Source organism: Jaculus jaculus, chromosome 1 (assembly GCF_020740685.1).
Source record: "Jaculus jaculus isolate mJacJac1 chromosome 1, mJacJac1.mat.Y.cur, whole genome shotgun sequence".
Taxonomy (NCBI): domain Eukaryota; kingdom Metazoa; phylum Chordata; class Mammalia; order Rodentia; family Dipodidae; genus Jaculus; species Jaculus jaculus.
Window position 1 is genome coordinate 15,167,214 of NC_059102.1, and position 24,303 is coordinate 15,191,516.

General features: G+C 44.0%; 1 protein-coding gene across 2 annotated transcripts in view; it reads left to right on the forward strand.

The window, feature by feature from the left end:
- Positions 1 to 978: 978 nt before the first annotated feature.
- Positions 979 to 24,303, forward strand: part of Cacul1 (CDK2 associated cullin domain 1) — an 84,126-nt gene continuing 60,801 nt past the window's right edge. The window contains exon 1 of one of the 2 annotated variants that reach the window (XM_045158287.1): positions 979 to 1,582. In XM_045158287.1, coding sequence (XP_045014222.1) covers positions 1,237 to 1,582 — 346 coding nt within the window. In that variant the 5' untranslated portion in view covers positions 979 to 1,236. The remainder of the gene's footprint in view (positions 1,583 to 24,303) is intronic. The other variant, XM_004659297.2, reaches the window with a different exon arrangement.

Below are 24,303 nucleotides of genomic sequence, written 5' to 3' on the forward strand. Positions count from 1 at the left end.
TTTTGCAGTGGCTAGGAGCCCTGGTGCACCCATATTCATTCATATTCTTTGTCTCTCTGGAAATAAATTTCAAAAGGACTGGGCTGAAAGTAGGAGGATCACTGTGAGTTCGAGGCCAGCCTGAGACTGATTCCAGCTTAGCCTGGGCTAGAGGGAGACTCTACCTCGAAAAAACAAAAACAAACAAAATATAGCAGCGCGTGGTGGTGCACGCCTCTAATCCCAGCCCTCTGGAGACAGAAGTAGGAGGATCGCCGTGAGTTCGAGGCCACCCTGAGACTCCATAGTGAATTCCAGGTCAGCCTACAGCGAGACCCGACCTCGGACCCCCCCCCCCCAAAAAAAAAAAACCCAACCAAAATCCAAAACCGTTCGTGAGAGTTTGGGGCTGTCTGGGAGGAGGCTGAGGGCGCGTGCAGGGCCAGGCGGCTCGGTTTCCGCTCTCTACCCGGGGCTGCGGCCTCGCAGACAGAGCGAGCGAACGCCCAGACCGGGGACGCTGAGGCAGGGGGATCACCCCGTGCTGCAGGCAGGCCGGCGCTATACGCCGAGACTGTCTCAAAACGACAGAAAACAATCATTAGAAACAAAGGATAGAAAATTAGTTAGCTTTACAGCCGAAGCCTGCTCGACGCGCACCCTCCAGCACGGCCGGGCTCCCCGTTGTCCCGGTAACCGGATCGAGAACGCGCGTGCGCACGTCAAACTCGCTTATGACGGGGGTCCGCCTGAGGGGGCGGGGCCAGCGGCTGTTCGTCTCCGCGCTCCCTAGCGACGGCTTAGCCAAGGCGGGGCGAGCCTCTCGGTCCCGTCGCGTTGGGGTGACTCACAGCTCCCGCCCCCACCACCGCGCTTCTCGCTTTGCTTTCCCTCGCACCACGTGTCTGGCTGGCCACACCCCTATCGCCCTTTCCAACCGCCTGTTGAAAGACGCCGCAAAATGTCGTGAGGGGCGCCGCCGCTTTACGGCTGCCTCTCCCAGAACCAGAGCCCCGGAGCGTCCACCGCAGTCCGCGCTTCCTCTCCGAGAGCGGTTCCAACGGCGCGCCTGAGACCCTGCGCGCCCCGGGCCCGTCCGCCGCGCCCGTTCCGGTTCCGGTTCCGGTCCCGGTTCCGGCACCGACTCCAGGCGATGTGAAGTGGAGCAGGCCGCTGTGTCCTCCTCCCGCCTGGCCCCGGGGGCTGAGGCGGGCGGCAGGTGCCTGTGAGGCGGGCGCGTGCCGGCGGCCCGACAGGATGGAGGAGAGCATGGAAGAAGAGGAGGTGCTCGCCTACGAGGCGATGATGGACGACCAGAACCACAACAACTGGGAGGCCATCGTGGACGGCTTCCGGCAGCCGCCGCCCCCTCCGTCGATCCCAGACCTTGGCCGCGAGCCTCCGGGGGCTCAGCTGCTGGCCGTGCCCGCGGTGTCCATGGACAGGAAAGGCCCCAAGGAGGGGCTCCCGATGGGCCCGCCGCCTCCGCCCGAGGCCACCGGGGTGATCATGATGGTGAAGGGCTGCGACGCCGTGGCCAAGGCGGCCCCCGCCCCCGCCCCCAGCTCCACCATCAACATCAACACCTCCACCTCCAAGTTCCGTGAGTCCAGCCTTTGACACCCCCCGGGAGCAGCCTGGGCTTCTCTCGTTCCCCCTCCCCGACGAGGAGGCGACCCCACTAGCTTTTGTTTTCAGGCCTGGGTCTCGTCTCTTCCCGGTCCCTCCCCAGCCCCCGCTCGCCGTCTGCGGCCAGCGCCCCGGCGGCCCTTGAGCGCTCCTGGTTTTACCTGGCTTAGGGAAAGCAGCCGGCGACGCCCGCAGCCCGGGTTCTGCCGCAGACACGATCCTTATCACACCTGGCCATCTCTCAATGTCAGGAAGCTCTTGTCTCCTCTGTAACCCCCCCCCCCTTTCCCCCTTTAAAGTTTCACCCTCCGTGCCGGGGGGCGGGACTGAGTGAAAGTAAGGCTGCCTGAGTTTCGTGAGCTAGTCGGTCTTGCAGCCAGGGAGAGCAAAGAAATTTGGCAAGTTCTCTTTGGGCTGTTAGTCAGGAATCGGGAAGTTGACCTCTGTGTATAGCTACATCTTGTTCCTTCCCACCCTCTACACTTTTGCATCCTGCTACAGAATTGTGACTCGGTCCCCCAATGCAGTGGGAACTCTGCGACAAGCTGTGTTTGAAGTCGAAGTATAAAAGCCACTTTTCAGGGAAGCAGTTCATCCTGTGCCTGTACCCAAGATTTTGTTACATGCTAAAATTTTTAGTGCTCTGCCTTAGCTCGCAGTTGCTGGCAGAAAGTTTCAAGACTAAAAGTAACCCAAAATGTTCCCACTCAGGACATATATACTTCCCTAGTTAGGAAAAGAATGTGGTATTCCGTTGGTGGTGGTGTGAAATGAATGTCTTTAAAGAGGCATCTGATAAAACAACTGGAAAATCATCTCTATTTACTAATGTTATTATTATTATTTTTTTGTTACTTTTCTTGGAAGCAGTCTCACTCTAGCCCAGTCTAACTTGGAACTCAGTGTGTAGCTTCAGGCTGCCCTTGAACTCACAGCAAGCTGCCTACCTCAGCCTCCATTACTGGGATTATAGGTGTGAGCCCCCAAGCCAGGCTTTTGTTACTAATGTTATTAAGCTGGACCATCAGTTACCCATTTCGCTGTTAGAGAGAAAATGTTTGCTCTGTTGCAGATATGTAGTCACAACCTTAGACAAAAAAAAAAAGAACACGACCTTATTTATTTGCCTTCAAGACACTACTGCTGTAGTCAGAGACACTGACGTGTCGGTGTGTGACTTTTTTTCCTCCCCTGCAATGCATACACAAGACTAATGTTTACAATATGTAGTTTGTGTGTTGAAGGTTACATTGTGAAACTAGACCTTGTATAAAGTGACAGGGTGGTTTCCTTTCAATGCCAAAGGAAACTTGGATTAATGCGTAAATAAAATTTCTTTGAAAAGTTGAAAGATCAGTATAAAGAGGAGAAATCAGTAAAGTTAAGAACAAAAGGATTTTCTAAGCCAAAAGATTGTTCATTGAAAAAAGTTTAATAAACTAAGCAGACATTTGATAGGATTAACAACAACAAAAAAAGTGGCAGGTTGGGTCACGGTAGTTTACGTCTGTAATCCCAGCATTTGGGAGGCTGAAGTGGGAAGATAGCTGTTGAGTTGAAGGCCTGCTGGTTGAGTTTCAGGTCTGGCTGGGCTAGAGTGAAAAAAAAAAAAAAGCTTCAAATAAATGACAGAACCATCAGACTTTTAAAAAGAATGGTATTACTGGCTGGAGAGATGGCTTAGTGGCTAAGGCATTTGCCTGCAAAGCCAAAGAACCCAGGTTCAATGCCCCAGGACCCATGTAAGCCAGATGCACAAAGAGGCACATGTGTGGAGTTCGTTTGCAGTGGCTGAAAGCCCTGGTGCGCCCATTCTCTCCTTCCCTCCCTCTTTTCTCTCAAGTAGATAAATAAAAAAAAAATAGAAAAAAAGAAGTATTACTTACATATGTTAGTAACTTGGAAACAGGTGAAATATATGATTATTAGATAGCTGTTAGTTGAAAATTGATATCAGAAGCACATTTGAACTAATCTTACCTAAGGCCTTGCCCTCCTGTAAGCTCATCCAGATACTCTTAGAAGTGAGGCCCTCAAACTTAATCATTTCCTTTTCTGAGTTCTGGAGGATAGGAGCAAAACATCATTAACAAAACAAATAACACCAAGATCATTTTACAGGGTTAGTGAAATCTTGATTTGAAAACTAATTAAGAGAAAATTATAGGTGTTAACATTTATTAGCATAGAAATGAAAATCCTGTCTAATGCCAGTTCATCAAATCCAGCCATATGTTAAAAGAATGATTCATAGCTTGCCCCAGTTTGCTTCAACATCTGTATATCAATGCAGTCTATTGTATTAGTAGGTGAAAGGAAAAAAATGTGATTATCTCCTTTGATGCCATCAGCTATTTAAGATTCATCACCTATTTATTAATTAAAATTAGAAAAAAACTTTTAGAAAGCTAATAGTACAAGATAACCAGATAAAAGTCATTACAGGATGGAAAAATGGCTTAACAGTTAAGGTGTTTGCCTGTCAAGCCAAAGGACTCAGGTTTGATTCCCCAGTATCCACGTAGCCAGATGCACAAGTGCACATGCATCTGAAGTTCATTTGCAGTGGCTGGAGGTCTGGTGTGCGTCTCTCTCTCAAATAAGTAAATAAATAAAAGTACTTAATTTTTTAAAAGTTATTACCAAACCTACTGCAGATGATAATGATAATAGTTGAGACTTTAAGATCGTAGCAAGTGATGGATGACTCCTATCTCTGGTTTATTATTTTTTTTTTGGCAATTTTTTATGGACAACTTCCATAATTAAAGACAATAAACTATGATAACCCCCCCCCCGCCACTTTTCCCTTTACAAATCCACTCTCCATCATATCCACTCCCGCTCACCATTAGTTTCTCTTCTATTTTGATGTCATCCTCTTTTCTTCCTTTTCTTAGGGTCTTGTGAAGGTAGTGCTAGGCACTGCGAGGTCATGGATGTTCAGGCCAGTTTCTGCCTGGACAGTTGCATTGTAAGCAGTCCTACTCTTCCTTCGGCTCTTACATTCTTTCTGCCACCTCTCCTGCAATGAACCCTGAGCGTTGGAGGGTGTGATAGAGATGTTTCAGTGCTGAACACTCCTTTGTCACTTCTCAGCACTGTGGTGCCTTTTGGGTCATCCCAGTGGTCACCATCATCTCTGACTGTTGAATTGGTAGGTGAAGTTCAGGTTAACATTGTAAGATAGAAGTATAAGGTATGAAGACTGAAAGGAAAGCTGTGAAACTCAGAGCTTGCCCAGTAAATAATAATGACACTTACTAGAAAGAACCATTAAAACCAAGAAAGAAACTCTTACTTTAGGAGGGTGGCTGCCTACCTATAAGCACTGCATTTACAAAGCTAGTAATTGTAGTACAAGTAGATGTCATATGTAATAATAAACTATAAAGTCTCTAGTTAATAACCTAAGACCTTTTTTCCCCATGATGCTGTTTTATTTACAGACAGTGAATCATAATAATTCCCCCCCTCACTTTCCTCATCACAGCTCCATTTGCCATCATATCCCTTCCTCTTCTCCATTAGTCTCTTTTATTTTGATGATATTATCTTTCCCTTCTATTATGAGGCTCTTGTATAGGTACTGTCAGACTCTGTGAGGTGATGGCTATCCAGGCCATTTTGTGTCTGGAAGAGTGCATTGTAAGGAGTCCTGCCCTTCCTTTGGTTTTTACATTCTTTCTGCCACCTCTTCTGCAGTGGACCCTGAGCCTTGGAAGGTGTGATAGAGAAATTTCAGTGCTGAGCACGCCTATGTAAGACGAGACCTTTAAGAAGAAGCATTAACACTTCAATAAGGAACAAGAAGAGGATCTAAATATATGGCACAAATTTCCATGCTCTTGAATCAGATTATTACAGCTATATTATTTTTCTTCTTTGTAATATAGAAATTCATTTTAAATGCCATCATCACATTTGGTATGTTTGACAAACTCAGTAACCTAAATCTAAAATTTTATTTATTAATAAATAAATAAGTTTTATGTTGGTTACCTGTACCCAGGTGGCAGGCTTTGCAAAAAAGTACCTTTAATCACTGAGCCATTTCCCCAGGCCCTAAATCTAAAATTTGGATGTAACTGAATCTTAAAAGATTTATTTGGGTGGGGTTGGTTTAAGCAACTATTACTATTTCAGAGCTGTCTTACAACAGCTGGTATTGGTGCATGAATAGAAAAATTAGACCAAGGGAGCAAATTAGAGGACCCATTAAACTTAGGAATTCAAAGGTGATGTTCATAAATCATTAGGAACAGGAGTTAGGAGGGTGGGTTGGTCACTGTGGAGAACAAACAACCATGAACAGAGCTTACTCTGAGTTAAAGACCAAAGTGTAAAAAAGGGCTATAGTGAAGTTGAGCTCTTTTCCTATAATAATAGGCAAAATTATCACTTTGATTAAAGTTTCATTGGTAAAATCAAGAATTTTCATTTAGTTGGGCTGGAGAGATGGCTTAGTGGTTAAGCACTTGCCTGTGAAGCCTAAGGACCCCTGTTCGATTCCCCAGTACCCATGTAAGCCAGCTGCACAAGGTGGCGCATGCATCTGGAGTTTGTTTGCAGTGGCTGGAGGCCCTGGTGCATCCATTCTTTCTCTCTTTTAAATAAATAAATAAAAATAAAAAATTCATTTAGTTAATGACAGATGAAGGAATGAGAGAAGGTACAGTGTTTAACATTGACAATTTTGTTTTCCTCAGTTTTTTTTAGAGGGGGGTTCTACTCTAGCTCAGGCTAATACGGAATTTACTATTTAGTCTCAGGGTGGCCTTGAACTCACAGCAGTCCTCCTACCTGTGCCTCCTGAGTACTGGTATTAAAGGTGCGTGCCACCATGCCCAGCGGCATTGAACTTTGACTAGACACAGAGTGACACCTCAGCAGTTAAGATGGCAGTAACCTTTAGAAAAATAGGCAAAGAATATTAATGAGTAGGGTTTTTTTTTTTTTTTTTTTTTTTTTTGAGGTAGGGTCTTACTCTGGCTCAGCCCAGACTGACCTGGAATTCACGATGTAGTCTCAGGGTGGCCTTGAACTCATGGTGATCCTCCTACCTCTGCCTTGCTAGTGCTGACGTGCACTCCCACGCCTGGCCCAATAAGTAGTTTTTAACAAAATAGAAACTTACATAAGAGGAGGCCAAAGTGTTATTTACCAGAGATATACAAATTAAAATAGTAACAGAGGGGCTGGAGAGATGGCTTAGCAGTTAAGGTGTTTGCCTGCAAAGCCAAAAGACCTCAATTGATTCTCCAGGACCCACATAAGCCAGATGCACAAGGTGGCACATGTGTTTGCAGTGACTGGAGGCCCTGGTGTGCCCATTCTCTCCCTCCCCTTCTCTCCTCTCTCCCTGTCTTTCCCTCTCTTGCTCTCTCAAATAAATAAATAAATAAATAAATAAATAAATAAATAAATAAATAAATAAATAAATAAATAAATAAGGCTGGACGTGGTGGCACATGCCTTTAATCCCAGCACTTGGGAGGCAGAGGTAGGAGGATCGCCATGAGTTTGAGGCCACCCTGAGACCACATCGTGAAGTCCAGGTCAGCCTGGGCTACAGTGAGACCCTACTTTGAAAAACAGAAAAAAAATTTTTTTTTAAGTAGTAACAGAATGTCTCTGTCTTCAGATTGGCAGTAATAGAAAGCTGGGTAGTGCCAGGTGTAGGTGGGCTGATTCTTGCTTGTGGAAATAACTAAGGTGTGGTGAACTTGTGCTGTGAAGATGCCTGAAGTTTCCAGACTAGATGCTTGCTAGAGTGCTGCTACAGCCCTGGGCCTAAGTAGGAAGGGAATGCTGTACGATGAAAAGGCTTTTGGGTGGCTTTTGCCTTTGAAGTACAGAAAACTTGATGGACATCTTGCTGCGTGTTAGAGACTGTTGGTTTGTCTCAGGGATGAACACTACATTTGGAGTCACTTGGTGTGATTTGCCATGACCCACACTCACTCTCCAAGACCATAACGGTCACTGTCAGGTCTCTGTAGTCACTATGTGCTGATGACTGCCTTGGGCTAGCTCTTTTGATAGGATGGAATGCCACCGGGGTATTCTGCTTTGCCCTCCTACATTGTAGTCCTGCCTCCATAGGTGTGCTCAGGAGCTGGAGAACACCTAGGGTGGGACCCTGGTTTTACTGCCGCACTGACATTCTGGTCTGTAACAAGTAGCTTTCGAGCTGGTATTAAGTAATTCTTGAAAAATTTGTGTGATTTCTGTTTCACTGTCTTCACTGCATTGGAAAGACCAGGAAGAATTGAAAGTATGCTCTTGACGCAGTTCTCAAAGTCCTTCTTGTTGTACTGTGTTTGAAGCAGCCCATTCTGGGTATTAGGTGAGGCATGGCTCTTGCTGTAACCACTCCGGTGAGGCCCCTGATCGGTTTAGAACCTCTCCCCAGCCCTATTACACAGATGGCATGATACGTTGGTTGACCACCTATTGCCCTAATGACATAATTAGCTACTTACAGAGGACTACTTTATGTCTTAAGAGTCCTTTCTAGTTTTCTTTGTTCCTCTGGAGATTGAGCTATGCTACTGAAACAGAGCGCTCCCTTTTAAGTGGGGATATCTCCTGTTTTTAACCCAAACACAGTACTGCTTAGGCAGTTTTCTCAGGATTCACTGTATTTCTTGTCAGCATACTTTTCAGTTCTTTCTGTGTAGGGTCTTCTCAGTACAGTTCAGGGATGTGTCTAGAGGAATTTTATTGTGTGTGTTAAATGCTCTCATCAGTTTTTTTTTTTTTTTTTTTTTTTGCAAATTTTTGGATTCTACTTCCCAAGGAACTTTCCTATGGACCTTTTTGGCTTTTCTTCATTTTTTCTTTTTTCTCTTTCTTTTTCTAACACCTCTTTTCCCCTATTTATATTTAATAAAGTATGCCCATTCTAGGTGTGCAGTTAGAATATTTAGCTATTCAGTTGGTAGGGGATTTTATCTTACCCCCTGCAAACAAAATCTAGCCAGTTACTCTTACTACTGCATGCAGCAGAAGTGAGGGACTCCGGGCTCTGAGGCAGAGGGCTCCATTGATGCATTGCTTACAGCCCAGCACATAGTGTAAAGATCACCGTGGTATGGGCTCCTGATCTTCTTGAGAATCTTTTCTCTTTTTTTTTAACAATGCCTTAGAAAAATTTTTTTGTTGTTTATTTAATTTATTTGAGCACAACAGACAGAGAGAGAAAGAGGCAGAGAGAAAGAGAGAGAATGGGCATGCCAGGGCTTCCAGCCACTGCAAACAAACTCCAGACATGTGCGCCCCCTTGTGCATCTGGCCAACGTGGGTCCTGGGGAATTGAGCCTCGAACCAGGGTCCTTAGGCTTCACAGGCAAGTGCTTAACTGCTAAGCCATCTCTCCAGCCCTTAACCATGCCTTTTGTTTTCAACTTTTTTTTTTTTTTTTTTTTTGGTATTTGAGGTAGGGTCTCACTCTGGTCCAGGCTGACCTGGAATTAACTCTGTAGTCTCAGGGTGGCCTCGAACTCATGGCGATCCTCCTACCTCTGCCTCCCGAGTGCTGGGATTAAAGGCCTGCGCCACCACGCCCGGCTTTTGTTTTCAACTTATGAGAGAGAGAGAATTGGCGTTCCAGGGCCTTAGCCACTGCAGGTGAACCCCAGATACGTGCACCCCTGTGTGCGTGTGCGCCACCCGTGCACATGTGTCACCTTGTGCACATGGCTTACGAGGGTTCTGGAGAGTTGAACCTGGATCCTTAGGGTTTGCAGACAAATGTCTTAAACTGCTAAGCCATTTCTCCAGCCCAACGATGCCTTTTTATCTTTTTTATTTTATAGGTCAGACCTCTAGTCTAGGCTGTCCTGGAACTCACTCTGTAGCCCCAGGCTGGCCTCGAACTCATAGTGACCCTCTTACTTCAGCCTCCCAATTAAGAGGTGGGATTAAAGGCATGTGCTACCACACCCAGATATTTATTTTTGAATTAGATGTTAGCTAATTTGATCAGTTTTCTTTTCTATGGCTTGTGCTGTCTGTATCTTAATAAATTTTTGCCTACCCCAAAGCCAGGAAGATTTTTCTCTTATTTTCTTTTAGAAGCTTTGTGGGTTTAGTTTTTAATGACATGAATTATGAATTGAGATAGTCTGAGATAAAGATTGAATTTCTTTTTCACTATATCCATGACCAGTTATGTCAGCGGTATATGTTGAAAAGACTATCCTTACCTTTCTAAGTTCTTTTGCCAGTTTTGTAAGAAAATAACTGAGTGTGTATGTATGGATTTCAGTCCTGTCCCTCAAGTCTGTCTTTGACACATCATATTTATGGTTTGTTAGTGTGTGTGTTTTGTTTTTTTTCAGGTAGGGTTTCAGTCTGTAGTCCCAGCCTGGCCTTGAACTCATAGCTATCCTCCTGCTTCTGCCTCCTGAGTGCTGGCATTAGAAGTATGCACCACCATGTCCAACTATACTCGGCCTTTTTTGCCTTCCTGTGATTATTCTAGAATTTATAAAGTGAAGCTTGAACTTACAACAGCTTACCGTCAGTGCTGGGCTTCTTCACATGCAATGTAAAAGCCCAACAGCTGTTTGCTCTTGTTCCCATCTTTGTGCTGTTGATGTGCCCTCTGTCATATATTTTACATATATTCATGACCCCGAAAGTAAAGTTACTGATTTTGTCTCACATAGCCATCTCTCTCTCTCTTTTTTATATGTGTGTGTGTATCTACGGCAGGTGGAGAATGGGCGCTCCAGGGCCTCTAGCACTGCAAACAAATTCCAGACACACGCGCCGCCTTGTGCATCTGTTTTTACATGGTACTGGGGAACTGAACCCAGGTCTTTAGGTCTTGCAGGCAAGCACCTTAGCCACTAAGCCATCACTCCAGCCCTTTTTTATTTTTATAAAAATGTTTTTATTTATTTAATTGCAAGCAGAGGAAGAGAGTTACAGAGAAGAGAGACTGAGAGAAAATCGGCACACCAGGACTTCGAGCCGCTTGTTGTAAACGAGCTCCAGACGCGTGCACCGCTTTGTGCATCTGGCCTTGCATGGGTGGTGGGAAATCAAACCTGGGTTACACTTTGAGGCAAGTGTCGTAACTACTGAGCCATCTCCAGCTCTCCTTTGTGTCCCTCCTCCCTGCCCACCTCTCTCTCTCTTTTGAGGTAGGCTGACCTGGAATTCACTATGTAATCTCAGGGTGGCCTCAAGTTTATGGCTGTCCTCCGACCTCTGCCTCCCAAGTGCTGGTCTTAAGGTGTGTACTACCACGCCCGGCTTTCATTTGTTTCTTTTTAAAATTTGAAGTGACTATCCTGTAAGGAATAAGTATCCATCTTAGGGTGAGCAGCCAGGGGCATTTAGTACATTCACAGTCGTGTGCAACTGCTTCTCTGCCTAGTTCCAAATGTTTTTTTTTTTTTTTTTTAATTTCAGAATAACATTTTATACCCTCTAAGAAGTGACTCCATGTTCCTGCCTCTTCCAGCTCCTGGCATACCCGGTCTCCTTTCTGTCTCTCTGGGCTTACATATTTTGGAATCATAACATGTGAAATTTAATTTAAAAAAACCTGTTTTTTTTTTTTTTTTTTTTTTTTAGAGGCAGGGTCCTATTCTAGACTAGACTGACGTAGAACTCACTCTTAATCCCAGACTGGCCTTGGAATTTACAGAAATCCTACCCCTACCTCCCAAGTACTGGGATTGAAGACATGTGCAACCATACTTGGCTTACTTTTTTAAAAAAAGTGGGCAACAAATCTTTTATATTTATATTTTAAAAAGTGGGAAATAAATCTTTTATATTTATATTTAAAAAGTGGGCAACAAATCTTTTATATATTTTAAAAAATTATTTATTTATTTATTTATTTGAGAGCAACAGAGAGAGAAAGAGGCAGATAGCGATAGATAGAGAATGGGTGCACCAGGGCCTCCAGACGCGTGCGCCCCCTTGTGCATCTGGCTAATGTGGGTCCTGGGGAGTCGAGCCTCGAACCCAGGTCCCTAGGCTTCACAGGTAAGTGCTTAACTGCTAAGTCATCTCTCCAGCCCCAAATCTTATATTTAGATTTAAAAAGTGGGCAACAAATATTTTATATTTAGCTGAATAGTTATCCTGTTAGTGTTTCTTCTTTTTTTTTTAATTTTTTGGGCATTTTTATTTATTTATTTGAGAGTGACAGAGAGAGAAAGAGGCAGATAGAGACAGAGAGAGAATGGGTGCCCCAGGGCCTCCAGCCACTGCAAATGAACTCCAGATGTGTGTGCCCCTTGTGCATCTGGCTCACGTGGGTTCTGGGGAATTGAGCCTCGAACCGGGGTCCTTAGGCTTCACAGGCAAGCGCTTAACCACTAAGCCACCTCTCCAGCCCTGTTCCTTCTTTTAGTATAAGTTTTCGTCTGTTATTTTTCAATTTTAATAAGTTCTTTTAATTTTTTAAATTTCACTGGATATATAATATGGCCCTTTTTTTTTTTTGGTTTTTACTTTTATTTATTTATTTGAGAACAAGGCAGAGAGAGAGAGAGAAGGGGCGCACCAGGGCTTCCAGCCACTGCAGATGATTTCCAGATGTCTGCGCCCCCTTGTGCATCTGGCTAACATGGGTCCTGGGGAATTGAGCCTCGAACCGGGGTCCTTAGGTGTCACAGGCAAGCGCTTAACCACTAAGCCATCTCTCCAGCCCTGATATAGCCTTTTTGTTTTGTCTTCTGATCTGCATTATTTCTTATTCTGAATGTCTAAATGACCTTATCTTTGTTCTTCTCCACTTAATTTGTCTCTTTTTGTTGGCTACTTTTAAGATTTTTTGCCTTAAGTTTCAGCAATTTGAATGTTATGATGATCCTTGGGGTTTCATTTATTTATCTTCATGTGTTTTGGGCTGTGTGTGTGTGTTAAATTTCCTAGATTTGTCAGGTTTTAGAATTTGTCAAATCTGGGCAATTCTTCTTCCCAGCCAGTTTGCCCTCACAGTTAAACATGCCAGATTATTGCACTGTGAGCTACTGAAGCCCTGTTAGCTTCCCTTTTTCTTGTGGTCTGCATGAGTTTGGGTACTGCTGCTACTGCAGCCTCACTGGCCTTTCCACTCGCAGTGTGTAATCTTCTCTGGAAGCTTTAAGTGGGAGTTCCAGCTGTTTCTAATGCAGGCTGACATTGAATCCAGGTTTCAGTCAATTAACTGAGCAAACCATTGGAACAGAGCCTAGCTCCTTGAGGCTGTATGGTGAATCTATAGTTTTCTGAGAACTTTTTCTTATCTGCATTGTTTTTCCCTTCCATATTTGGCCCATTAGGATCCATCCCTCATGCATTCCAGGTTTCCTCCGTGTTGGGTAGTCCTGTAGTTCTGGGTGTAGGCTGCTTTCTGTTGAGTGAAGTGAGTAACTGTTCCCCGTGACTGGTGAGCAGTGGGGCTGCTCAGAGGTGAAGCCCAAGAGAAACTACTAATGGGGGTGGATGTGCTTTTAAGCTTGGAAGGGCTCAGATCTCAACCTGACCAGCATGTATCAAGCTCTACATAAGGTCTCACAGGATCCTGCTTTTTCACTTAGGAGTTAGGGTGTGTCTGTGCTTAAAATGAAATCCATAGGGTATTCGCCAATCTTCAGGAGCATTTGTTCCCTGATTTTTGGTGTGCTAACCTAGTGTCTGTAACCATTAAGCAATACTTTGATGAGAGCCATGGATGTGCTTTGCAGAAATTGTCAATTCTCTTTATGCTTTCTACCTCGGCCCACTCCATTATCCCTGCAATTCTCATTTCCACTGTAACCACCATAATAGCCTGCCAGATTTCTTTCTTCCAGAACTTTCTTGTCAGATGCCCACAGGTGATAATTTAGGTAGTATTGCTACTGCATGCTGGGCCCTTCAGAGCCCTGTTTTCCAGTATGGCAATGTCACCACTGCCTTTAACTCAGGTAGGCGAGAAACCACACTCGTTTCCTAGCCTTGGAAAGTCTGCTTCCTGCAAGTAACACCAAGAACTATCAGTCATGGTGCAGTGCAGAGTTGTGTCTTCCAAGCAAGTACTAGGGATTGGGTGCTCTGTATGTTTGGAATGTGGGAGGGGTGACCATAGGGAGGCTGTGTGCCCGAAAGCAAGCCTGCTGTTCCTCTTGCCATTCTTACATCACAACTATCTGCCTCATCCCTGAGGGTACAGACTGCGCACAAACCACCAGCAGCTGCTAGTGTGAAATGGTCCTTGTCTTTTTTTTTTTAATTTATTTATTTAATTTTAATTTTATTTTTTCATTTCACAATTTTTATAACATTTTCCGTGATTATAAAAAATATCCCATGGTAATACCCTCCCTCACCGCCCCCCCCCGCACTTTCCCCTTTAAAATTCCATTCTCTATCATATTACCTCCCCATCTCAATCATTGTACTTACATATAAACAATACCAAACTATTAAGTACCCTCCTCCCTTCCTTTCTCTTCCCTTTATATCTCCTTTTTAACTTACTGGCCTCTGCTACTTGGAAGGCCAAAACTCACTCAGCTGCATTCCCTTGGGAGAACCTAATTTAGAAAGTGTAATCGTTAGTTTAACGTCCCATTCAACATTAGTCAGTTTTTCTGTGAAAACCACCTCTCAGTCTCAGGCAGGAGCTTATATAACAATGGTGTCTTTTTCCCTCATGTTCTATTACTGGTTGAGAGTTGGCTGTGGCTCTTCATAGGCCATTGCTGTGAAGAGCAGGCAGCTCTTCTGGATCCTGCCACTGGCAGAGTGGAAAAGGGTGGCCAGAAGCCCAGGGTGGCTTTAACGCTTCTGCTTAGTTGAGCAGATCTGAGGCAGCACACGAGAAGACCTCGTCCACTTATGCCGCAAGGATTGAATAGAGCGGAATGGTCACTGAATGTGGACAGGAGGGCATACTGGCCGAGAGGTATAGCAGGACAGATAATCAGCCAGTGAAGGAAGGAAGGAAAGAAAGAAAGGAGGAAGGGAGGTGAAGAGGTGGAGGGAACTGGCAGTGATTGGTGTGAATGTGCCAGGTTCCGAGGAAATGCAGTAATCCCGTTGCCCCATTGACTTCCTCCTCCAGGTGAGCGGTTACTTCACAGCGTTTCGGGTTGAGCTGAGGACACGGCTCACTTTCTAGTACTGACTTGAGTCAAGGGGTTAACTTTTTTTTTTTTTTTTTTGGTTATTGTTCTTAATTTTAACAGAAAACTTGAAATCAAGATTTTCTTTGAATTTAGAAACAATACTGACCACCTTGTAATTAAGGAAATCTATAATCGAACAGTTTCTTTTCATTTTCCACGTGAAGCTTAATTCTCTTAAGTGCTCTAAAAAATTATGAAATCTGACATTTTAGAAGATCTAACTAACTGGGGAGAAATGCTTAGGTGTAAAATGGTAGTGAATAGTAGATTTAAACTTCTAATCCAAGGATCCAGACCCTATCTTCGTTTTTTTTTTTTTTTTTTTTTTTTTTTTTTTTTTTTTTTTAGGTAGTGTCTTGCTCTAGCCTAGGTAGACCTGGAATTCATTATGTAGTCTCAGGCTGGTTTCAAACTCACAGCAATCCTCCTACCTCAGCCTCCTAAGTGCTGAGATTAAAGGCATGCCCTACCATACCTGGCAGAGAGAGGAAGAGTATGGGTGTACCAGGGCCTCTAGCCACTGCAAACAAAATCCAGATGCATGTGCCACCTTGGGCATCTGACTTTATGAGGGTACTAGGGAACCGAACTAACTTGGGTCATTAGGCTTTGCAGGTAAATGCCTAAACTGCTGAGTCATCTCTTCAGCCCCCAAACTGACTTTTGAATTGGCCAGAAGTATAAGTTATTTTATTAAACCCTGAACTTGCCCTTTAGTCAGGGTCTGTCTGCCAGTATGCAGAGGAGTCTCGGTGCTTTCCCAGTGGCCCAGCATCGTCTTGCCTCTGGCTCCGTGGGCCTGTGCTGCAGCAAGCATTACTGGGATACTGATCCTTTAGCTGAACTTCAGGATCTTATTGAGGCTCTCGCTGTGCCATTTTGTTTTAACAGGTATCACATAAAATGTCATTGATGAAACTGTACAGAATGCCTCTTTAATGTGTTGTAGGGCCCAGTCTCAAATCCCCAAAGAAAATCCTATTTGCCTTCTCTGTAAGTTGTAACTGAGCTGTGTAGTCCATATGTAATTACTCTGTAAGTTGTTATGCACTATATAAAGGTTTATTATTAGCCTTTTGTGGTATTTCTTGACAGGTAAACTGGCCTTTTATTTTTCTTCCTACTGTGGCGGACATTTGGCTCTTAGCTTTTATAAACCTGGACTGTGTAATTGTAGATGTGCTGATTAGACATCTGTGTGGCATTTCATTCAATAGGTGATTATTTATGGTCTTGCAAGGTGGTGTTTAGCCTCTGATAATTGGGGGTTCTCAAATGAGACACAGCGTGAGATGATGAACGGACAGAAAGATGGTGTGTGATGACTAGATCCTATAGTAAGATGCATAGAATTGTAGCAGAGAGGAAAGAGTCTTTATGTGAAGTGAGCCAGGAGGATGAGGAGGTAGAAGGGTTGGAATTGGACTCAGAGACGAAGAGTGATAAAAGAAAACCCCAGTATCAACCAGTGATCTCTAAACACATGTGCATACACAAGCATGCGTATACCCTCACACACATGGTACATTCATGCACAAATCAAAAAAGAAAAAGATAAGCTTGTATTTCTTAAATATTTATTTATTTGCAAGCAGGGAAAGAAGAGAGAAAGAGAGAATGGGTGTTCCAGGGCCTCCAGCTCCTACAAACAAACTCCAGATGCATGTGTTAGGTTGTGCATCGGGCTTGTGTGGGTCCTGCAGAATTAAACCCGGTTGTCAGGCTTCTCAGGCAGGTCCCTTAACCACTACACCATCTCTCCAGTCCAGTCTATATTAATCCTGATAATAGCAAAGTGTTTGTCATTTTCTATACTCAAAAGACTTGGTGAATTTTAAATTCTCAAAAATGGAATAGAAATCTATTGAAATTCAACTTTTATTTCAGGATTTTCAATATTCTAAGACATAGTAAATGAGAAAATCCAGGGGTAACCAACTGCTTCTAGACTTCTGAACCTGAATGTTCTAGGCACTTTAAAAACATACAGGCTCACATCTTTATGCCCCTATACCTGGGTCAAAGTAAGTGCCAGCTACTGAGTCATCCAACCACCACCCTTGATTATTCTATCCTCTCTCTTTCCCCCACCCACCACGCCAAGTTTTGTAGGCCCTAGTCCATAAATCCCTCCAAATCTGAACACCTCCCCCTGCTTCCAAAGCTTTATTTGTTCTCGATCCACTAGTTGAAGAGACTGTTCTTTACAACCCCTGCCTGGTCTCTAGGCTCCATTCTGTCTCCATTCACTAGCACAGACTTAGCCAAAGAAACTCTTAACACCATTCAGTGGCTTCCATTCCTGTGGAAGAAAGCCCTTTTTCTGGCATGGTGACTCCTTCACTAGGTAGCCACTTCTGTCTGCAGCTTTATTTTATTTTATTTTGTGCCACTCCCTCCCACGCCTTGTATTCCCAAAATAAGTCCAACTCTGGTTCTTATTCACTTGACTGGCAGTCATGTAGAATTTCCGGTTTTCACTTTGCCTTTTTCAAGGTGGGGGTCTTGGTCTAACCCAGGTTGATCTGGAATTGACTATATAGTCTCAGGCTGGCTTCAAATTCATTGCAATCCTTCTACTTCTGCCTTCTGATAGCTGGGACTAAAGACGTGCACCACCACACCAAGCTCCTCAATTGGATTTTTAAATAAAATATTTATTTGCAAGCAGAGAGAGAGAATGAGAATGGACTTGCCAGGGCCTCTAACTGCTATAAACGAACACCAGATGACATGTGTCAGTGTGCATCTGACTGTGTGGGTTCTGGGGTACCAAATTCAGGTCATTAGGTTTGGCCGTCAAGTGCCTTAACCTCTGAGCCATCTTTCCAGCCCTCAATTGGAATTTTAAAAAACATTTTATTTACTTATTTTTAAGGGAGAGAGTATTGTCATGCCATGGTTTCCTGCCACTGCAAACAAACTCCAGACGTGTGTGCCACTTAGTGCATCTGACTTTTACATGAGCACTAGGAATCAAACCCAGGCTGTCAGGCTTTGCAAGCAAGCACCTTTAAGTGCTAAGCCATGTCTCCAGCCCTCTTCAGTTGGATTTAAAAAATACTTTTTATTTATTTGTGAGAAAGAGAATGCATACCAAGGTGTCTTGCCACTGCAGACAAACTCCAGGCACATATACCACTTTGTGCATCTGACCTTTACATGGGCACTTGGGAATTGAACTTGTGGCCAGCAGGCTCTGCAAGCAAGGACAGCGTCTTTAAATCCTGAGCCATCTTCTCAGTCCTCTCTATTGTTTTTTTAAACTTTTATTGACAACTTCCATAAATACAGATAGTATACCATGATCATAGTCCTCTTCCAGTATTCTCCCTTCCCCTCCCAACTCCTCTCCACTGAATCCGTGTTCAAACTAGCTCAGAACCCTTTGCTACGGCTTCAGAGCGCAGATGTTCTTGGTTTTACTGCCAAGGAGAAATCGACATGCTTTTAGAGAATTTTAAAATGATGGCATACTTGCAGTTAGCAGAGTTTGCATCTCTGTAATCTCAGTTACATAGAACATGTGTTTCCTGACTTGAAAATTGGTGTTTGGTGAGAGTTTGGATTAGGTGGAGCTGGCACCTGATCTTCCTTCAGCCTGTCCTGTTTACTGTCGTCATGGCCGTGCTCCAGTGTGGTCCTGGTGGGGTAGAGTTGTGCATTAACTGCTCTGAAGCACAGCGATTCAGTCTTGCCAGTAGCCATGGTGCACCGGGTGTTGGTTTTTTAGGCAGTTGTATGCTGAAGGGAGTGTTTGCTATTATGTTTCTTCAAGATGCGCCATGTGGCTTTCTAAGTAAAACAGTAACAGAATGTTTTCCCTCAGGAGTTTTATTACTGTTTAGTTTACTTAGAAGAGCTGCCACTTCATATGAAGCAGAGCAGAGCAGATTCCAGTGTCAGCTGGGTGTTACGACCTTATCTAGTCCAATTTTTTTTTTTTTTTTTTTGCAGGGAGGTTGGGAAGCACAAATTCTTTAAGGAATGTGTGAATGATGACTTAAAACATCAGTATTGATCTGGCTATGTGTTTATGTGAATGTAATTTCATGTTCCCACAGGAAGAATGACTTGATAATATTCATAGCAGGCATTTTAAATTGTCCATAGTATTTAAATTGAATTATATGGACTACAAACTCCAAAACCTAGAGCATTCCAAACAGCTAAGGCAGGTAAATTTTCAAAAGAGTTAGGTTACTTCAACACAAACGCTGCCTTCATTAGTTCTTACATTAGCTGTTCTCTTCTACTGGACAGACAGGCCCGAGGAGGTGGTGTCAGCCACTGCTTTCTTCTTCTCACAAGGATGGCGATATTCAAGGTATCTGCTAACTTGTTTTACAGTTTTCTTTTAAATTGGCCAGTTCTCTTAGGAGCAACGAAATGTCAGTCCTCTGTGTCAAGTTATTTTCCTCTTTTGGAGATAGTCCTTACACCGCTGCCACTGAGGTGCTGGGACTGCGGGCCTGCACCGCCATGCTAAGGGTTTATGGGATGCTGGGGATCAAACCCAAAGCTGTGTGCATGCTAGGCAAGCCCTCTACCAACTGTGCTACAGCCCAGCCAAATTATTTTATTTTTGAGAAAACAGCTGGGCTTTTCTTTTAAAAACACTCCTATTTGTTCCATTAGAACACAGTACCTTGTTCTGTTCTGCTGTCCTCTTGCAGTCTGACCATGTGTTTTCTTTATTCCTACTCACTTTAAAGGTTTGTTCTTGGCCTTCAGCTCCTCTGTTGAGTACTTGAAACAGCTCAGTCCACCCTTTGCTGGAGGGAGCCTGCCTGGTGCAACATAGATTGACTACTTTGTTAGGAAGATGAGCACTCTGAAAATAAGTTAGAAATTTTCTTTTAGAAAGCATTGGCTTGTTAGAGTTAGATGACTCCAAGCCCTTTTCTTCTAGTTCATTTTATCTATTCATTTTATCAGTACTTTTCATTAATTTAGTTAACCTAAAAAAAATCGCTGTATTTCATGACTGGGGAGATAGTCCAGTGGTTAAAGTCACTTGTTCTGCAAGTCTGCTGACTGGAGTTCGGATCCCAGCAGCCAGGAGAAGCTGCGTGCACAGTGGCACTAGTGTCTGTCATCCCAATGTGCCCGTAACAGTGGGAGGTGGCAGTCAGGAGCATCCCCAAGCTGGAGGGCCAGCTAGCCTGGCGTCTGTGCCACCCTGTCTCAAGCAAAGTGGGAGGGGTGGCCCAATACTCTCAGGTTGTTCTCTGCCCACCACACATGCATAGTGTCATGTGCACACCCGTAACACACATCACACACACACACACATACATACACATGTAGGAAACTATTTCAGATAAAATTATAGCCCTATTAAAGTTGGCTTTCTTTATTTTAATTTTTTTTGTTGTTGTTTTTTGAGGTAGGGTCTCACTCTGGTCCAGGCTGACCTGGAATTAACTCTGTAGTCTCAGGGTGGCCTTGAACTCACTGCAGTCCTCCTGCCTCTGCCTCCCGAGTGCTGGGATTAAAGGCGTGCACCACCACGCCCAGCTTGCTTTCTTTATTTTAAAAACACCTTTTCTGTAGTCAGAACCAACATTAACTAAGCGTTGCTTTTTAGTGAGAGAGAGACTATGAAGTAGAGCTTTTGTGAGTTTGTATAGAACAGCTCTTTGATATGTTTAAACATTTATTTGACTGTAGTTTGGGTTATTGACACAACCATTGATTAGCAGTCACCAGGTCACCTGTCCCTGGCTCTCCTGCTGATATAGTAGCATTAGCAGTGGTTCTCAAACTTGAACAGCCATGAGAGTTGTCCAGAGTAGGCACGTTGAACAGATTCCTGGGTTCTACCCTCCCCCCATGTCCGATTGAGTGGGTCTGGGCTGCAGCCTGATGGTTTGTGTCATGAGGCCAGTGCTGCTCCGGCCACCACACTTGAGAGGAGACCACCAGTCCCTGTAGTAGGCCAGAGAAATGCCTACTGTGATTTCTGATTGTCTTCTGCCTTGACAAAGCCAATTGCAACAAAAACTCAAAAGTAAAGGGCTAAATCAAAATATAATTTAAGATTTAATTCCAGGGCAACAAACAGTATGACTTGGACCAGGTTTTTTTTTTTTTTTGTTTTGTTTTGGTTTTGGTTTTGGTTTTTCAAGATAGGGTCTCATTCTATCCCAGGCTGACCTGGAATTCACTATGTAGTCTCAGCGTGGCCTCGAACTCACAGTGGTCCTCCTTCCTCTGCCTTCTGAGTGCTGGGATTAAAGGCTTGTGCCACCATGCCCATTTTTTTTTATTAAGCATTTATTTTGTCTCATTAGATTTATCTCCTCCGGGCGTGGCAGCGCACACCTTTAATCACAGCACCTGGGAGGCAGAGGTAGGAGGACTGTCATGAGTTTGAGGCCACCCTGAGACTACAAAGTGAATTCCAGGTCAGCCTGGACTAGAGTGAGACACTACCTCGAAAACAAAAACAAACAAAGAAAAAAATTCCATCACCAACTTCATTGTATCCCTACCAACTGCCTAGATTGTTTCTCACTGTGAGTTCCTTCTTAGCAGGGCTTCTGTCAAGTTTTGAGAAGTTACTTTTTCAATCAAAGTATATTTGTTTCTGCCTGGTATTAATTACGCATCTCTTAATAGTCTCTTGTGTATTAGCAACCTGATACTCCTACCTAAACCTTTGGATCCCAGCCATTCATGTGCTTTTGACTTCGTTTCATTGTATTTCAGTGAAGGTCAGTTAAGCTACTTTTTCAGTAAGATCCTAGGTTACATGAACTTGCTGTCTTTTCAGTTTTTAACTTGTTCATGAGTGTTCATGTATATGTTTGTGTATGTGTATGATATGGATGTGCATGTTCCACAGCACATACGTGGAGGTCAAAGGACAACCTTGTGTGTTTCTCCTTTTTTTTTTTTTTTTTTTCCTGGGTTTTTTGAGGAAAGGTCTTACTCTAGCCCAAGCTGACCTGGAATTCATTCTATAGTCTCAGGGTGGTCTTGAACTCATGGTGATCCACCTGCCTCTGCTTCCCAAGTGCTGGGATTAAAGGCATGAGCCACCATGCCCAGCCTTCCTTTTTTTTTTCTTTTTTTAAAGCATTTTATATTTATTTAAGAGAGAGAGACAGACAGACAGATAGAGAGAATGGTCGTGTCAGGGCCTCCAGTCACTGCAAACAAACTCCAGATCCTTGTGCATCTGGCTTATGTGGATAGTGGGGAATTGAGCCTGAGTCCTTAGGCTTCACAGGCAGGTGCCTTAACTGCCAACCCATCTCTCCAGCTAGTCTAGCTTTCGGTGTAGAGTGTGCCAGATGTTCTTAGCAGTGCACTGGCACGGGGCTTACTAGCAGGATTACATAGTGAGAATGGCATTTTTTTTCCTGGTTTTTTGAATCCTCTATTTACATAAGCAGAAAGGTACTATTTTGGAGCTAGTGTGTAACACTTTTCATCTGCCAATCTCCATTTTTACAAGGAAAGTGGGCTCTTGGCTCACCATTTAACAGACAGCAGAACCTAGCTATAATTAAGTAACATTGCACTTATGTATTGCCTCTGTTTAATAGCAAGTAATATAATTTTTATATTATTAGTAGACTTCTCTCTCTTGCGCTCACATGCCTGCTCGCCCTCTCTCTCTCTCTCTGTGTGTGTGTGTATCCTGCACCTCTGTATATCTCAAATAGCTTTATGTATAAGGAAGTACCCATAGGAGAGTTGGGGAAGTGGGACAGGCAGGTGAGGAAGCTGGTCAGGTCAGTCAGCAGTGTGCTTAGTCTATGACTCAGTGGCCTCACCCATAGCGCAGGGAGCTCTTTGGAACCCACTGGTGGTCATTTGTAGGCAGCTTTGGGGATGTTAGAACACTGAGAGGTCAGAGTGCCACAGGCGTTATGAACAAGGGAATTGAATCGTCACCAGCAGTGGCAGCCACATCCAAGTGAGTTGTCCTTTCTCCCCAGGCTCATCTTGGAAAGCTGTAGACCCAGAACTCTGGAGTTACCTTTGACCTTCTCTCCTCCAGCCCACCAGCCTGTCATGTTGTCTGTACCTAAAAATGTGGTTAGAATCTGATCACTCTTTACTGTCACTAAGGCTCCAGTCTCTTCCTTCTTGGAAGTTTTCTAAGTTAGTTTACTTTGAACACAGTAGCCTGGAGAGATACGTGTGAAACACAAGAGACTCTCAGCCATACTGTGCTTCAGATTCTCTAGAGCCCTGGCTTACGGTGGGAGGCAGGCCACGAATGATCTGCCTCTTTTACTCTGTGTGTGTGTGTGTGTGTGTGTGTGTGTGTGTATACACATATATATATATTTTTTTTTACTTTTTTTTGAGGCAAGGTCTCACACTACCCCACGCAGGCCCTGAACTCATGGTAATCCTCCTATCTCAGCCTTCTGAATGCTGGGATTCAAGGCCTGTGCCACCACATCTGGCTTCTTTTCAGTTTTTTGAGATGGTCTCATGTAGCCCAGGGTGGCTTTGAACTTGCTGTACATAGCCAAGAGTGACTCTAAACTGATCTTTCTGCCTCCACCTCCTGAGTGCTGAGATTACAAGTGCTCACTATCACACTGGGCTATAAGAGACTCCATTGTCATCTTCATCTTTACTGTAATCATCATCATAGGGATTGAACCCAGGAGCCTTGCATGTGCTAGGTTAAGTGTTCTGTCTCCAAGCTTTATTCCCTAAATAGAGGGTTAGAACATGAAGACTCTACCTTGACTTGTCCCCATTCTGTCCCCAAGCCTGGGGATCAAACTCAGGGCCTCTTGTGTGCTAAGCAAACACTCTTCCTGCCCATTCATTCAGTATGTTCCCATGATTCATTTGTCACATTTCATCTTTACCTCTGAAGCCTTTTAATTCTTTTTATCCATCATGTACCTTCTGTTTGTTTTGACAAATTCAGACTGGTGATCTGTTATCACAGTTCCATACAAAATTTCTTATTGTCCTAAGAGCCTCCCCCCCATGTTAGCCCTTTATAGGTAACCCATTGCCTTTTTCTGACTATCTATCCTGTGTAACCACTCATGTTTTCCACATTAGAGTTTTGCCTATATTCATGTCATAAATGGAACTGATACAAAATCTGGAGCCCTTTAGCCTTGGTTCTCTCATTTAGCACTTTTCTTTTTGGTGATCCTGGAACCCAGGCTGGAAGTTAGGAATGTCATGATGAAATTTTCCTTTACCTGGTGTCTCTGCCAGGACAGCCTCTCTGGCTCTCTAGTTCCAGGTAAAAATGAGCAGATAATACTTGATCTGGAAGTTGGTGTCTCTTACCTCTCACTTTGTAGGGGTTCTTTGAGTAGCTTAATACACACACACACACACACACACACACACACACGATTGTTTTCAAGGTAGGGTCTTACTCTAGCCCAGGCTGACCTGGAATTCACTACACACATACACACACACACACACACACACACACACACGATTTTTTTCAAGGTAGGGTCTTCCTCTAGCCCAGGCTGACCCGGAATTCACTCTGTAGCCCCAGGCTGACCTCAAACTCATGGCCACTCTCCAACTTCGCTGCCTCTCCACTGCTGTGGGATTAAGA